The sequence below is a fragment of the Haliaeetus albicilla genome, chromosome 10, assembly GCF_947461875.1.
Source record: "Haliaeetus albicilla chromosome 10, bHalAlb1.1, whole genome shotgun sequence".
In the NCBI taxonomy this organism is placed as follows: domain Eukaryota; kingdom Metazoa; phylum Chordata; class Aves; order Accipitriformes; family Accipitridae; genus Haliaeetus; species Haliaeetus albicilla.
Genome location: NC_091492.1, coordinates 33,222,863 through 33,239,782, shown reverse-complemented (window position 1 = coordinate 33,239,782; position 16,920 = coordinate 33,222,863). Strand labels below are relative to the sequence as shown.

General features: G+C 36.1%; 1 protein-coding gene and 1 long non-coding RNA gene across 4 annotated transcripts in view; one reads left to right on the top strand and one right to left on the bottom strand.

Annotated features, from left to right (window-relative positions):
- The window catches only part of SLC15A4 (solute carrier family 15 member 4), a 31,412-nt gene extending 19,074 nt beyond the window's left edge, over nucleotides 1–12,338 (top strand). Inside the window, exons 6-9 of one of the 3 annotated variants that reach the window (XR_011326640.1) lie at nucleotides 1,892–2,047; nucleotides 7,351–7,509; nucleotides 10,888–11,187; nucleotides 11,906–12,338. Coding sequence is in view for 2 of the 3 variants with exons in the window: in XM_009916225.2 (XP_009914527.2) it covers nucleotides 1,892–2,047; nucleotides 7,351–7,509; nucleotides 10,888–11,036 (464 nt within the window). In the remaining variant the exon portion in view is untranslated. Of the gene's footprint in view, nucleotides 1–1,891; nucleotides 2,048–7,350; nucleotides 7,510–10,887 lie in introns of all 3 variants that reach the window. The other 2 variants (XM_009916225.2, XM_069794891.1) reach the window with 2 other exon arrangements.
- Nucleotides 5,551–16,920, bottom strand: part of LOC138687461 (uncharacterized) — a 43,723-nt gene continuing 32,353 nt past the window's right edge. The window contains exons 2-3 of the long non-coding RNA XR_011326641.1: nucleotides 6,303–6,354; nucleotides 5,551–5,588 (exon numbers count right to left, since the gene is read on the bottom strand). This is a non-coding gene — a long non-coding RNA (uncharacterized lncRNA). The remainder of the gene's footprint in view (nucleotides 5,589–6,302; nucleotides 6,355–16,920) is intronic.

The window sequence follows — 16,920 nt, the reverse complement described above, 5'->3', positions numbered from 1 at the left end:
TGAGGTGGCTGAAGAAAGATACTTAAAAATAAGATGGGTAAGTGGTCACCTAAAAAGAAATGAGGAAGGTAGAGAAAATGTGGTAGCCTGGCACTAAGAGGTACTAAGTTCAGAACAGTCTTTACTTCAAAACCAGATGTTATTAAGGGAAACACTCTTTTTAAGAAAAATTGGGGGGGCTTAAGGTAGTATTTAAACAAACTTGAGGAATTCTAACCTGTTTTCTCTCTACAACTCTTGTGTCTCAGAAGATAGGACTGTAGAGCTGTTGTGAGATTTCATACTTGAATAGATTCTGAACTGCTATGAACGAATAAACATGGGTTATACAAATGCACCTTTCTATCCTTTTCAAAGTACTTTGTAAATCACTTGTTAACGTGTGCTCCCTCAGTCTGGTTTTCAGAGCTCTGGCTCTAACTTCCTGCAATGATAAAGTACAATGTTGTCCTTAAGCATGTGATTTCTAGAACTTCTTGTTTAGTTATGGCCTCACCTACAGACTCTATGTAGGGACTACAGGGAGCTTTCCTCATGCTTTCTTCCCAGCTTGGGTCTCTTGCCATGACCAGGACTAATAAGAAACTGCATGTCATGGTATGAGATGGTTTTGGCAAACATCAGTCATTCCCTCAGAACATTGTCATTTAGCAGAGAGATGGTGATCTGGTTGACCCCCTTGAGGTTTGTATGTCACAGATTTGGGAAGAAACAGGAGAACAGATATTATATTGTGCATTAGAAATTGCTTGTGCTTGTTTGTATGAAAAGTGCTGTCAATAGCTTGAGCCAACATCATATTAAATGTCCATGTCATCCTTTGCCTGCCTCTAGGAAAGAAAAAGCTAGAAGTGAGGAGGCAGATGTAATCACTTGTGCATGGTATGATATCCATGAAGCATTGTGCCTATCATCTAAGCCTTGTACCATTTTTTTTTGTAAAAGGAGTGATATTTTGTGCCCCAAGATTAGGTCAGAGTTTGCCTCACTAAGTAGAAAGAGACAAACTGACAGGCACTAAATGGGAGGCCATGTGTGTATAACACATATTATAGGAAGTAGTGTCATTGACTCAGTCTTGCTTCTCTGAATTGGTGATGAATAAATCCACCTTATTTCCAAGGATATTGAGAGTTCTTTTATAGAGGTTGTTTCTGGGTGAAGCAGGGAGTTTTATTAACTATTAGCTATGCATTTTATGTAACAGTGAGGCAAATCCTTTAATCTGGACAACTTCAACAACCATACAGCATTATTTGATATTCACTTTCTATTCTGAACTGTTGTGTTGAACAAGCTAAAAATGGTTATATTTTACACAATCATGTCTCTTTTTCATTCTACGTTAAGTACTTTCTATGCAATATATTGCTTGTAAATCAAGGTCTGATAAGCTTTTGGATCTCTTGGGATGGCAAGTGTCATATAAGTGTCATGATCACATTCATAGAGGGTTTTCATGGTTCTACGGGACTAGTGTAGCCATTTCGATAAGCAAAACGGTTTCTAATTTATTAATACTATGGTGGCAGATGCAGTGGTTCAACACTGCAAAGTAGTAGTTTGTGAAAATGAGATTGTCTTTAAAAAAAAAACCAACATGGTTTGTATGAGAAAGCTCTCAGTTAATCCATCTGGAAAAGGGTTAAGTATTTGTATAATTATTGCTACTGAATAAGAATATAATCACCAATTCTATGGCAGAAGAACTATATGTCTTGAAATAACAATAGCAAAAGGAGTCTGCAATGCTTTATGTTAGGAAATAAGGAAATACATCATTCTATTTTATAATTTGTAAATGCAATGCAGGACTGAATCCTAATGTAATTCTTATATGAAGAAACAATGTTTGCATCTTAGGTCAATCTTTTCCCCCCCCTCCATGTAGGAATTCTGGAAAGCAACAGACTGAAAATTGTCAAGGTTAAAACAATTAATCAGACAATTGGAAATGTTACATACCATGCTGCAGATTTGCCAATATGGTGGCAGATTCCTCAATATGTGCTGATTGGATTCAGTGAAATATTTGCAAGTATAGCAGGTAAGAGTCTTCATGTGTTTTGTATCTGCTTTCATGTCTATCATAAATGATGGAGTCTTAGAAAAGAAATATTTACTTCTCAAATCATTTTAAATAAGCTCTGATGTTCCCGAATACAATATTATACAATATAACTTATTACAAGTGGCAAAGCACACAATTGTCTTTCACATTTGAAAATTGGCTATGTAAGATCTGTTTTCAAGACTGAGTTTCAAGCAGAGCAACACTTAAAATATTTGCGTGTCATCCAGTTAGCATTGGATATTTGCAACCCCTAAGAGAAAACAATACACTCTTTCAATATTGTATTTTAAAGAATAGTTTTAATGCAGTATTTTTTCCTCTGAATCATCCTCTGTGTTGCTAATAAAATTTGTGCTTTTTAATTTTTTTGGCTTAAAAATTGAGCTCACAGTTTAGAAAGTCAATTAGTAAGTGGAAACACCTTTCTGAGGAAAAAATGAAGAAATAAACCATCTTTAGAAAGATTTTTCACCAGTTTAAATTCATCTTACTTGAGTTTTTACATCTGTGAAGTAGCTATTTCTTATACAGTTTTATCTGCTTTATTTATAGATCAGTTTTTCTATAGCTGTTTTAGTACTTCAGTGTGATATTAGGCAAACTGAAACACTGTTCAAATCTTGCCTTTCTTGAACAAATGCAAGAGATCTTAAATTTCTTAATACTGTTCTGTGTGATGTAGTGGACAGCTGCGTGATCATATTGATTTTTAAGCTGAAAGTGAAGTGGGAGGAGACGGTGAATAGGGCTATAAAATCTTATTTTCTGGTCTGTTTCATATACATGCAGGGCTCATTAGCAGGAGGAAAGCACAGGCAACTTATCTGTTGTCACTGTGGTATGCCTAACACTGGTTTACTCTGATTAAACAACTGAAATGCTATTGTGAATCTTCTAGTAGTGTTTACTTATCTAGTGCTTGGGAGCAATGCTTAGTTACCAGTAACAGAAACCTTTCATGATCATAGAAGTAGCTATTCTGATACTACTTAAAAAGAATTGCAGAGGTACCTGATGTAACATATCAAAACTCCTCCAGTGACTTGATTTAAAAATCATTTAGTATTTGCTCAACTGTAGTTACTTATTAATGTGTTGAAATACTGTTTCAGAGTATTGAACTTTGAAGATCATCCATTCAAACTGGCATTACATATAGCTCCTTTTCTTCGATTCCTTATGACAGAATTTCCTGGTTTCATTTCCCCTGTAGGAGGTTACTGTCATTCCTCACCCTGGGCAAGCACAGTGGGTTAAAATGAGATTCTGTAATTCTGTAAGGTCTTGCTGGTGATAGTCCCAGCTGTCACAGGGCCCATTTGTTCCCCTCGTAGTGGAACAGAGAACTTCTACTCCGTTGGGTTTCTGGTTACGTGTGTTCTACTGTCATCACAGTTGTTAGGAAATAAAACAAGGTGGTTGGATTGCTTGGCAAGTAGAGAAAGAAGTGGGTTTGGGGGTTTTTTCTATCATCTGCTCATTTGCTCTAAGTTTTTCTTCCAGCTGTCCGGCCTGGGATTTCATGTGACTGGAAGAATTAGACATATCCATCACATATTAAACTCTACTTTAGTTATTTAGTATGTTGGAGGAATTCTTTTTAGTTATGGCTTTGTCTGGTGTGGATTTGTAGTTTTGCGGTATGCATTCAAATGCACCACTAGTGTACTCTTTCCTTCCTGGTGGACTGGTAGGTTGACATCTCACACCAGGTTGTTGTTGGGAGTGTCCTGTTTGCAATGTGAATGCAGGTCCTCCAACAGTTAGCTCTGTGCATGCACACAGCATGTACCTGAAAACCAGCACCTAGCACAACCTTTTGTGACAGTGAACACAAGATTTGGACGTAAGGTCCTACTGAATTGCAGCAGCTGAAATCCTAGTTCTTCACTTTTTGTACTGCAGCAGTCAGTATTGTAGACAAACCTGTAAGTGTCAAATGGCTGAAGGTCTGAGATCATTGTCTGATATCTGATAAGGGTCCCATTCCTGGTTCCTCGTGTGGATTCCACCCCCCAGTGATGCATAGGCAAGTCCTTTGCTTCAGTAAACAACTAGTAAGATGTGGAGAGAGTTCATTATCTTTAAAGCACACTAAGACCCAAGATGCTAAACACTTCAGATTCTTAAATGGAAAGTATGCTTTGGCAGTGCAATCAATATGTATCCTTTGCTAGAGGACGTCTCTGCATAGTCGTTGCTGTCCTATATTACAGTACATTTAATTATGTGTGAACAGTAGCCATCACAAATCCGAACACATAAAATCTGAAGATGGAAGTCTTGCTTGAGTTACTTATTAAAAATAAGGCTATATTTAGCATTTTTAATAAAAGAGTAAAATGAGTTACCTTTAGTTAGAACTTTAGGGATTGTGCCAATTAAATTTGAACTCAGATAAACAGATGACTTATCAGAAATGCAAGTGTTCATGCAAAAGTAAATAAATTTCTTCGTCTTACACATTCTTGTTTCTCTGTCAGGCACTGTTACTTCTTTATAGGTGTTCACAAGGAAAAAATAACAAACCTATCTGCAGGTTGTGGAAAGGTCAAGGACTTGATGCATTCTCTGTTGAACTCCAAACTGAGGGTTGTTTTTTTCAACTGCTTTAGTGGACTTCTTCATGAGAAGTAAAGTCTTCAAGGCTTACACTATTCTTATGTGAATACTCTGCTGTTCTGCACTTGCTGGGTCTGTACCAACAGCTTTGTAACTTCTAAAACTGTTGATCAATGTTAGGAAAAATGCAAATGCTTCTCTTTCTTTGAACTAGAAATACTATGCAGATCTTAATTGCTTTGTGTATTACACTTTCATTTGATTTGTTTTGCAAAGCTTTTTTTCCTGCCTTCTGATTGTTATCTAAACTGAATTCTTAGTATCTTTAAGAAGGCCTCTCAAGACTTAATAGATATTCTTTACCAATTTGATATTAAAAGTTGATAAAGGCGTCTATTGTGCTATGAAATTCAGCTTTAAAATAAGCAAAGTGTTAATGGTTACAAAACTATAGTGATTTGGAAATGTTTGTTGAGCAAAAAGGGACTAAATATAAGAGTAGAAACATACATCTGTTTTTTTTGTTTACTGTAAAACTAAGCATATTCTTATTAAGCCACATTAGTTACACTTGAGGTACGTTTAAAAAGATAACACACATTGCATTAATCTTTTGTATTATTCTGTCAAGCCTCTTAAAGCACCCTTATTTAACTGGGAATCGTAATCTCACATGACAACACCAACTAGAGGGTTTCATTTCAAAACTGCTTGTTTGAGGTAGCATGAAATCGTTATCAATGGCTGCCAGCAGGCAAAAATATCTCCGAAGGCAAAGAAAAGATTTTTTTATTCTTTATGTCAGATTAAATATTAGGGTTGCTGGAAACATTATTCAACTTTAGAAACGTGCCTTATTTTGTTGCAAAAAGTGTATAGTGTTACACCCATTTTGGTTTTTGTTTTGAGTCGTAACATCTTTTTCCAGCTGTAACACTCGCGTCCAGTATATCTGTAAAATGAACAAGAGAAGAAATGGGCCAGATCCTTTCATGTGATACACTTGAGTTTAACTTGTGCAGAATGTACAAAAGCCTGGTGACCAAAATGTGACTGATACTCTGAGACTTGTGGCAGCTATGATAACTCAACAAGAGGTTAAAAAATAAGCTACTGTATCCTGAGAGTAGTCTACTTTTTTTTCTTTAAGTGAGATTGGCCAGAAAGATACTCCTTGAAAAATCTCAATTGTTATATTAGCGGCAAAGCGTAGGAAAAAAAATTGACTTTTTAATTCTCAACATAAATATAATTCCGCCCCCTCCATTTGCAGATGTCTGTCCATCTCTGTAGCGATTCTCTCATTATGGTTTGAATTTACAGGAACCCACACAGCCGAGTTGCACGAAGAATGTTTCAGTTCCCTTCTAGAATCACGGACAGGTCGCTGTTGGCCCATTCTAACGTGTTTTGCAAAGGAAAAGAGAAGCAGTGTGTTGGTTGTCAGAGGTTTCTCAGGTGGCAGTGCAGAGTGGTGTTAGATCAGTGAGAACATATAGTTCCGTTTCTTTTACAAGAACAAAGTTCTGCCCTCACAACAGGCAAATTGACCTATCTGGCTTGAAGTGTTAAGCCTTTTCTTGAAAAGGAACGCCAGTGTATTTCTATTAAACTCTGTCTGGAGTAGCAAAAGTCAAATACCACTAATGGTGTAAATAAAGCATACCTGTATTATGCAAGACGTAAGATTTGTGCCATTGTCAGGTCTATAATGCTCTCTGTGCCAAGAAAAAATGTTAGATGAGGTAGCATTAATTTTCAGTACGAAGCAGACTGTTTTGAAACAAGCATTTCAGCTGTCAGAGAAAAACCTCTGCAAAGAATGTATTTGACTGTCTCTTGTGAATAATCCCATTTGATTTTTTGACAGGAGTATTATTCTAAAAAGGAGAGTTAATCATGGGCATTAGTCTTTGCAAGGCAGAGCCTAACCCAGTGTGTTCTGTTGGTAGTCAAATTCAGTAGCACAGATTTTCAAATTGATGTCACTGGTATGTTTTGCTTGGTTTTATTGGTTGAAATTTGAGTAAGGATACTTTAAATTTGAAGTCCCATTTCTGCAAGTCTTAAAAAGAATAGGCCAGCAAGCAATGAGCTCAGAGAATTCTAGATCAAAATTAAATTAAAACTAATTACTGCCTTTCCAGCTACAATTAATTTCTCTGTCTGCACATTCAGAGATACAGACCCTGAGTCTGTGAGAAATAAATGTTTGTGGTCAATGCAAGAGTGACCCTCAGTTCCTGTGTACTTTGTTCTCAGCAGGGAATGCCGTGTGATTTGTAAATACTGCACAACAGATAGGTAATACAGAAACAAGTGAAATGGGAGACATGGAACTTGCCAGGTTAGAATTAGTTTAATAAATTTCTTTGAGGATAATTTTAGATAGAAAAATGAATATGCTGTCTCAGAAAATTTCTTTATTTTACATATGTAATATTAATAAGATCAAAGTGCGTGTCTCAGATGTTGTCCATTTAGTGGGTTGATATATTGATGACCTTTAACAGGGTTCATAAAGCAATTAGAGGGAACTGGGAACTGATAGGGATTCACTACCTCGATTCCCTGTCTCCTGAAATCCAAGGCTAGTTTTAGGTCTTTAACATACCAGAAGTAGTATACAGCTGTAACTTCTGTAACACTAAACTAGAACAAACTACTATTGTTTTTTAGATCTTAGCATTTTTTTTTTTTATCTTTTAATACAGGTCTAGAATTTGCATATTCAGCTGCTCCCAAATCTATGCAGAGTGCTATTATGGGGCTGTTTTTTTTCTTTTCGGGGATTGGATCATTTGTTGGCTCTGGATTGTTAGCACTGGTCTCTATTAAAGAAATTGGCTGGATGAGTAATCACACGGATTTTGGTAAGTTATTTTCAGTATATTCATAGTCTATAAAGTAGAAGGCTTCCTTCAGAAGCAGTTAAGCATCAAGCATGTAGAACTCTTAAGTCTTAGCACCGTTATTATTTTAAAAATATAAATTTGTCTACTGTTCTGTTAAAGACAAAGTTTCATTTTGCATGCAAGTATAAAGTAAGTGATGTGACTATGCAAAATGTTACATTGTCCTCCTGAAAGCATGGGAAGCATGCAGGTAGTGTTTTGCCTCTGTAAGGCCTGTCAATTACCTGCTCAGCTGTTACTGTGTTTCATCACTAGAAATTACTTATGAATTTTTGTATTATTTTAGTAAAAAATATTTAAATTATGTGTGGAAGAAGAATATATTTGGTATGAAGTACTGAAATTACTTCCTGCGGTTATGGGGAATAAAATGTATCCATCTCTTTCTTAGTGATTATTCAGCTTCCTAGTTTCAAGAGGCTTCATTGAAATTAGCATGAGTTAATTTTGCATTTCTGTCTGCTAGCTATTTATACTCTTAAAGTGCAATGTATCGTCGGCTTTGTATTGCCAGTTGAAGTTAAAAATAATTATTGGCACCAGTAGGTGGCACCTTGGGAATTTCAGAAAATCATACCATCATCAATGGGCTAATTAGTTCCAACAGAAGGAGTGTGAAAAGCTCTTAAAACATATGCTAGACCTACTGTGTATACATGGCTTAAAAGTGCAACCTAAACTTACTTTAAATTTGGTATGAGAGAATTTGCCATTTAAACTTGATTTGCATGCTACCAAAAAGTAATGTTGTCTGGAACAGTACATATGCCATAAGTTGTCATCTTTGGTTTATCACTTTTCTTTAAAAAACTGCAAAAGATGACAAGTAGCCTTAACTTTATGGAAGTGTCCTCACCAAATGAAAATTTAATCACATTGAGACTTTTCGCCCCCCAGTCAATTTCAAAATTAAAAGAGCATCTTTTTCTGCAATTCTATATAGAGATAACTCAGTTGATAAGGGCTCAATAGGAGGATAATAATTTCATACAAATTAATATGTGTGGTATTTGATGGTGCTGTTTTAGCCTCTTGCCTTTGTTTTCTGAAGCAGCCCAAGAGAATACAGTGCCTAATATTCTCTTGGTAAAATATTTAGGTTGTGCTAAATATGTCCAGAGTAGGCTAGAACTGGAAGATGTTACCTTTCATGACTCATTGGTCATCTGTTTTGAATAAACTTGTCAGCTGAGTGGATTGTGCTTTGGACAGCTGTCAGAACTGGATATTTCTACCTTTCTTAATCCAAAGACTCGATATACAGTCGAGCCTTCTCAGCAGCTATACATCTGGCTCAAGGTTAAAGCACTCAGTGGGCAATTTTGATTTGTAGCATCCATAGGAGCTACTGTTTTAACTGTTTATATCATAACTGTTTGTAACTCAATTTTAATTTCTTGTAACACTATTAAAAGTTATCCAGTTCACATCTAAAATTTACTTAGGTCTTCCAGGGTAGGAATTATAAGGAAGAGTCTTTATGAATGAATGACTTCTGAATTTTTTCATTAGATGCTGTATAATAACTATAAGCATGTGCACCGAGTTTCTGCTACTTATGCTAACTTGTGATATCATTTGAGGTAACTGACTGCTTCCAAAATCTACTGAGAAAGTTCACTCTGCTGGCACTTCAGTGTTGGTTGCTGCCATTTAAATGACTGTTATTTCTCTGACAAAAACTGAGATTTCCTGGGTTTAATATCCCATCTCATAAAGGATAATTACTACTCTTTAAACACGTCTGCTCTTGAAATGGAGATTCACATGTATATTGTATTTTAAATGTCAAGGAAAGACTCCGTTTAATTTTATTATAAGTTCATTTAATTGAATCTTAAATTTCAGTAATTAAAGTAATTTAATCTGAGCATTTATAGGCATGCTCCATGAACAGCTTGCTAGGATCAACGTATACATGACTATTTTTACTCTTTCTAACCTTTTTGATAATCATAATGGTCCGATTGGCTGTGGCTCATGTGGCATGTTGGAAATGAGCCACAATGTATTGTTCTTGGAAGTACAGCAATAGTTAGTGCACATTTCTTAATAGAGGAGTAATGTTTTAACAATGAACTTTCTTAATTTAACATTATTTAATGTGGTACAAATCACTAATTTATAACAACTTTGAGGGAGTATCAAAGGTGAATTGAACCAAAAAGAAACAATGTATGGTTTCATGAATTCTAAATTTTGTTCCAAACAAAGACTGAGATAAAATCTCAGTAATTGCTTTCTTTATATCTACAGCGTTGCCAAACTTTTTCCTTAATAGCATTCATTTTTTTGATTCTTTTATCTTTGACTTAGCAGAGAAGGGAGTTACAGGCCTCCAGATGCAGAAAGACCATATAGCATTAAGCAGGCCTGAAAAGGCTCCCAGAGAGGACTCTTTAGTATATATAGTACCCCCCAAAAAATCATATTTTTACCTGTTTCAATTAAGCTGTAAAACATAAGAGACTTACTTTTTTTTTTTTCTTGACTAAAGCCTTATCCCTGCACTGTATTCTCCAGGCTCCTTAAAAGCATACCTAGTGAAGATGGTAAAGGCTTTCAGTTACTAGCCTGTATGACTGTAGCTTTGCTTCTATCTTGAATGCTGCATTTCATTGGGAGCCATTTCTGAACAGTTTACAAGTCCAGGGCTTTATTTCCAGAAATTTCTTTTTCAAGTCCCTTTAGTGGCCACAGCACAGGGATGTTTTCTTGTTTTTGCTTTTGAAATGAGTTGTCTCCTCAAAAAATTGATAAGTGATTGTTATTACTTACATTACAAAGAAAGTAAATCATATATGAAAATACACGTTGAGGTTTTTAGCTGTTTTATCTGAAGTCAGCAAAGCATTGCAATTTTGCAGCATAAGAAACCAGACTTAAAAAACAAGGGCGATGGAGGGGGAAGAAAGGAAGATTATTAGCCTGTTAGCCTTTTAAAATTGTTTTGACTTTCATGAAACATGCCCACTTATATATGTATGTCGTCTTAGTTTGCACAAAGGTCTTATAGTGGTAGGAGGAGCTTCCAGCAATTTTTTTGTAAGAAATTGTGCAGTAACAGCGTATGAGCTTCTTCAGGGACTGTACTTGGTCTAAGGCATTGAAGCATGAAAGAAAGCAATCCTTGTACTGTGCACATCTTCCTCAGGAGTTCCATCTTTTGCTCTGGATAATTAAAAATGAAACTATGCTGTCAAATGGAAATGTGATTTGGTTTGGTTTTGCCCATGCTTTGCAGAAAAGTCTTCACTACTTAAGCTTGAAAGGATTGACATTTTTATTTGTATACTCTTTATTAATGTTTATTTTTTTCTCCCCAATTCTTTCTAGGTAATATTAATGGCTGCCAATTAAACTATTATTTTTTTTTGCTGGCTGCTATCCAAGGAGCAACCCTCTTGCTTTTCCTTATTGTTTCTGTGAAATACGATCATCAAAAATCAAAGATTAATGAAGTGGCTGCCAATGGGAGGATCTGATACTGTTACAGAGCAGACTTTATTACAGCAGCACACAATGAAGCGGCAGTGTACCCTGAGTCTGCGAGATCTTATGTTTTCTCCAGTGAGACTCTTAATAGACTTGTATATTACAAGAGTTCTCGCCCCTGCCCCCTCTCGTGTAACGTAGGTAAGTGCCTTATGTTGGCGGGGCTTGTTTCTTGCACTACGTCCTGGCGGAGGACAAACACAAATCTTGGAAGCGTATTAACTCTAGGCATTCAAGTTGCTCTCGTTAATCGTGAGATGTTTACTTAACTCTTGAAAGTTGGGACACTTATATTTGGAAACTGAGTATAATGAGTCACATGTGACATGGGTTGTTCCTGACTGAAAAACTCTGCTTAGTGTAGAACAGTGGATCTAGAGAAACACTCAACAGTCGCAAGCTTACATTGAGGACACGGGAAAGAAAACATCTAAAAAAAAAAAAAAAAAAAAACCTCAACTAGTGGTTACAAGAATAAATTTGCAGTCCTGAGAGTCATCTGGGGGGGGACGGGGACAGGGACAAAGTAAACTGCAGATTAGCTCAGATTAAAAAGAAATGTAGTTCTGTAATTGTCTTTTCACTGGCAGTCTCTGGAGGATTTAAGTCCAAACTTGCAGTCAAGAGTATCCAATACTGAAGACTGAATTACAAGTCACAGTAGCTTGTCATACAGCTGCTGTAAATTTTGGTGCACAATAAACACTTGTTGGGACTGAAATGGTTTTACTTCAGAAATGTTTTTATTTTTGAATCTGCATTAGATGTATTAGGGCAATATGAAAACATACATCTTTTGACAAAGCACTGTTCAGTCTAACGCTGTTACTTCCCTAAGGAATATTCTAAATATTTGCAGAAAGAAAACTGAGATTGAATTCTCAGAAGATGAATGCGCAATAACAATTTAGAAGCCTTTCAGCCAGTTCCTTCAGTCTTGTGTCTTACTTCTAGCTAACATGCTACAGGGTTTGTATCTTTCAGCAACACATTCCTATAGCAGAGCAAATGGTTTTATGTTCAGCCTCTTGAATTTTAATGATTCTAACAATTGTACTTAAGATTGTGTGCAGACTGGTATGGAAGATGCAAGGAATTACGCAGAAAGAAAATAAAAACTCAACTTTTTATTAATGTGTTGAACCTTTATATTTTCCTTTGTCTGCATTTACGTTGTTAAAATGTCCTTTTGTACATGGACATCTTTTTAATGAGTTTACAAAATAAAATGAACTTCCATGCTGTGACTTTTGACCCTGTGTTTCTAGGTGAATAAAATTATACTACAAATATTTTGTTCTTTAGCCTTTATTTCCTAAATATACAGTAGAATGCTATTACATTTTTAAATGTACACTGGCATCCTATTAGTTTTGTCAGATAATATAGTGGTATGCAAGCTGTCCTGTCTTTGCCAAGATAAATCAGTGTAGACGCTTCAGCTATTATTACATTACTTAGCATGATTTAAAATTGGAGTAACTAAAGAAAAGAAGTAAGCAACATCTCATATGAGGAAAAGCTAGTTTCCTTTTCTAACTTTGTTTTAAAAGCTCCATATGCTATGTTTCTGGAATATCCCATTTATAACCAGCTAAAAAAGCCTGGTATTAAGATGGTATAAGCTGCATAAGGAACATACAGGGACCAAATAATTTCTTTCTTGAATGTATGCCGTTACTTCTGATACAGGAGTGAATCTGTTGTGTTTCATGTTTAGTTCATTGATTTCCTAAGCGTATATAATCACAGCAGAGAACTGGATTGTGCCTGCTAAGTAGTATTCTACTAGATTTATGAAGCTTTTGCTTTTAGAAGTGTTCCTTCTTCTGAAGGACTAGTACTATTCTCAGAACCTCCAAGAGGAGTGTTGCTTCTGGCGTTAGATGTCATCAGCTTCGGTGTCTGTGTACTTAATCCTTTTCCGGTAAGTGAACTTAATTAATTGAAAAATTTTAGATCTTGGGGAAAAAATACTTCAACAACATTCATAAATTTCCCATCTGATATAGGTCTGCTAATTATAGTTAAAACTGAGTTTAATGAAGAATGGAGAGTAATCTGCAGATTACCAAGGAAACTAGGTGTCTAATAGTAACTGTGACAGTCTGTGCAGGCAAGCTTTAGTGAAACTATTATTAAGGAAAAAGATAATAAATACTAGATTAGCCTACTCAATATTTAGGCAAATGTCTTTTACCGTTACAAGCATATAGTAAATGTTTGCATGTTTTTGTAGGGCTGTGGGGGTTCTAACACTCTGGAGACGAGACTGAACATGCAATCAGTTGTATAATTTAATTTTTCTTTGGAATGACTTGGCTGAGCTCCAGGCACAAGTAATTATGACCATTTATGAAGATTAATCTGACACTTTTCATCAAAGGGATAAGGCCTTTTTGTGACTCAAAGGCTTAGCTGATTCTTCCTCCCCATCTTATCTTTTAGTGTTTCCACTCCAGTCACAGAAATAGGACTAATCAATTAACTTTGTGACTGAGCACTGCACCTCATTAATGAAATACCTTGAAGTGTACAGTTTGAATTTAGTTACATTCACTTCTTAGATTGTTCCAGTGCAATAGAAAGATCTGACAGGAATCAACCCTATGGATGTTTCCAAGCCTTTGACTTTCCAGGTGTCTTTAAATTCAAAGCACAACATTGAAAAGTAAGTACTTGTTCAACATGAGAGCAGGTATCTGATTAAAGTTCATTACTTTTACTCATAAAGAATTCTGAAAAGAATAAGTATGTATCTTGTAATGCCTATGCAATCTACAGTCTAATCATGTATGAAGAATAGGTGCCTGGGACCCTGTGTTTCATTTGAGATTATAAGGTGGATGCATTGCTCATATAATTTTGGATCTGTCAAGAGTACAGCAAGACCTGTTTTCTCAGACCTTTGTGTCTACAGTCTATACTGAATATCCCTCCTCAGAAAAGGGGTGAGGTTTTTTTCATTTATTCTGCTTCTGTAAACTTCCAGAGTGAGCTTAATTACAGTAGTTGAGGCATCCTTCAGTGTTTCCCTTAAAAGTCTGTAGTTAACTCTGTGAGTTATTTTTGTTTTGTTTGGGTGTTTTTGGTTTTTTAACAAAAGTTGCTCAGGGCTGACACTTGTCAGAGAAGGTTTCAGCTTAACAATAAACCTGTGTTAAAAGATGCATGAAGGTCTTAACTTTTTTGTGTGTTTGAAATTGCTTTTTGAAAAATGTTATTCTAGTAATTTTGTTTATAAGCAGGGCAAGTTGCGTTACTGCAGACAAGCCCTCTGGGGAAACAGATTACAATGCTTTCCATTTGAACAGTCAATAGTTTGAGATGCAAATTCATTTCTGAGGAAGCAGAGAATTTGTAGACAAACACTCTGCACTGCTGGTGGAATAATGCACATACCTGAGAGCATGGTACCTGCTGGCCCCAGAGCAAGGATGTAACTGCAGTGAAAGAACAGGGATGAGAACTAAGGTCAGAAGCTATCGAACGATAAATATGTAAATAGACACTTTGCTCCAGGTAGCACTAAGTTCAGAATAGCAACAAACAGTACTTTCAGTCAAGATTGCCTAGTGACAGTTAATATAATCTGGCTGTTGGCTGTTTTTTCATGTCATGTAGACAATATGGTTTAATAGTACTTTCCATCTTGGAATTAATTTTTCCATTACAGTATTCAAGGCATGGATTTTGTTCTGCGAGTCAGTGGAAAGAATAGTTGTCAAAACCTAGTTACATAGTAATTGGATCCACTTACAGGGGTTTTCAAATGAGCCTTACTACATGATTAGTAATCTCTAACCTACAGTCTGTTGGACTTAAAAGATCATAAAGAAGGATGAAAAACCTTACACTTTTACAAGCACAGAATTGAGAATTAATTACAATCCATCCCACTAACTTCAGTCTGCCAGTGGCTGTAGTAAGGCTTGAAAGAAGAGGTAAAATAACCTAGCATATTGAAGAATGAAAGAACTAGAAAGTTTCTTCCTAGAAAGAACTAGGAAGTTTAAGTGGCTACTTTATACCCTGAAGGATGAAAGCTTACTTTTCTTTCCATTCTTTAATTAGTTCTATACTCCCTTATATGTTATTTTTTATTATCTTTCTTAAACATGCTTCCTTTATCAGGACATTCTCCTACAGTGTGTAAGTTCAAAATATGGATGTAACATTAATGGATGTCCTTTAATGGAAGGAATGTCTGTGCTCAGCTGAGCTGTGACTGCTTTTTCTGTAGACAGTCCTGAGCTAGCTAGATACAGGTTGGAAGAACTACAGCACAGGTTGATATGGACAATCCTTGGCTAGCTCTGCTGCTTCACAGCAGATGACAGTACATGTCATCAGCATCCAGCCAGCAGTCTTAGGTCTAGTCTACACAAACTGCAGGCACATTGAGACTGCAGTGTAGACATACTCCAACACTGTATTCCTCCTTTGGTGCATAGCTGCTGTACAGTATTTTACTGATAAGACTTCTCATCCCCCTTACTAGGAAGTGTTAGTCAGTAATGAGATTTAGTGATACAACAGAGTCCATAAATCACTTTTGACAGGGAATAGAACACTTTAATGAACAAGGGAAAGCAAAGTAAATATTGCTTAGGCTTTTGAAGATGGAACTTCAAACAGATAACATGCTTTCTGAAAGCTGCGAGATATACTTGACTATCTCTGCACATCTAATGCTGTACATCACAATCTCTTCCTATCTATCCCATCACCTTTTCAAGAGTAGTTTTCTCTTGGCTCTGAACTCTCAGGAGACCCTAAGGTCTTGAATTGTTCTGTCTGCTGTAGCTATGGAAACTGGTTAATACTGTGTATCAACACAAAATGATTATAGCATATTTAAGTAAATAGTATTAGCTTGATCATAATGACAAATGGTTTTACTGTCAGGCAAGATGCTATAAACTACGAGTTTGCAAACTAAACATCTGTGAAAAGCAGTGTTCTGCTCAGAGTTAGGATGAAGAGGCTTGAGGGAGAAGATGCTAAGGGCTGGTGTATAGCTCCAAGTTTTAGGCAAATTGCTGTGCAGACACTGCCATAATTAAAATGTAGGGAAGGGTTTCCATTAATTAATTTCACATTTTAGAATTTTGTCAAAGCGATCCAGAGTTAAAGCACAACTTCTTAACGTTGTCTGGCAAATTAATATCCTGCACAGGAAAATCTGGATTAAGTTCCTAGAGTGAAATAATTAAGACGACACCTTGGCAGACTTTGAAGTGAGTTCTCATCCTGCTCATAGCTCAGTGGAGAATAATGCAATTGCAGGAATTCTGAAGCCAAGGAGCATGAGTGAGATCCTAGTGATGCCTGTGAAGTGCAGCTTTACATTTAAATTCTTGTTCTTTCCTTTGAAAGATGTCCCAAGGATTTGATAAGCTCTATCCCCTCAGTTCATGACACGCTGCCTCCTCTGGGGAGAACGGTAACAGTCAGATAGAAAAAGAAAAGCAGTCAAAGGCTAGCATAATAAAGCAAATATACAGATGCAAAACTTCATGTACGTTACAACAAATATGATACTTCTCTTTCTAGCTTTGTCTGTACATTTTGGGGAGGTGCTTTTTTTCTGTTGAATTAGAAAATTATCTGAAGGCTGGGGTGACTGCAGAGCACTGGCTTGGCTATCTTATTTGGAGGTTTAAAAAGTAAAGCTATGCTAATAAAGCATTTCTAATAGTGATCTATTTTCTCTTTTTTTTTTTTTTTTTTTTTTATTTCAGTGTAACTTATTGTCAGTGAAGTACTCCTTGACAGCTTGATGACTCGGTATGATTTCACAATAACAATTATACCCCAACATTGAGCTCTTGGCTGGATAGACATGAGCACCTTCATTGACTTCAGCAAATT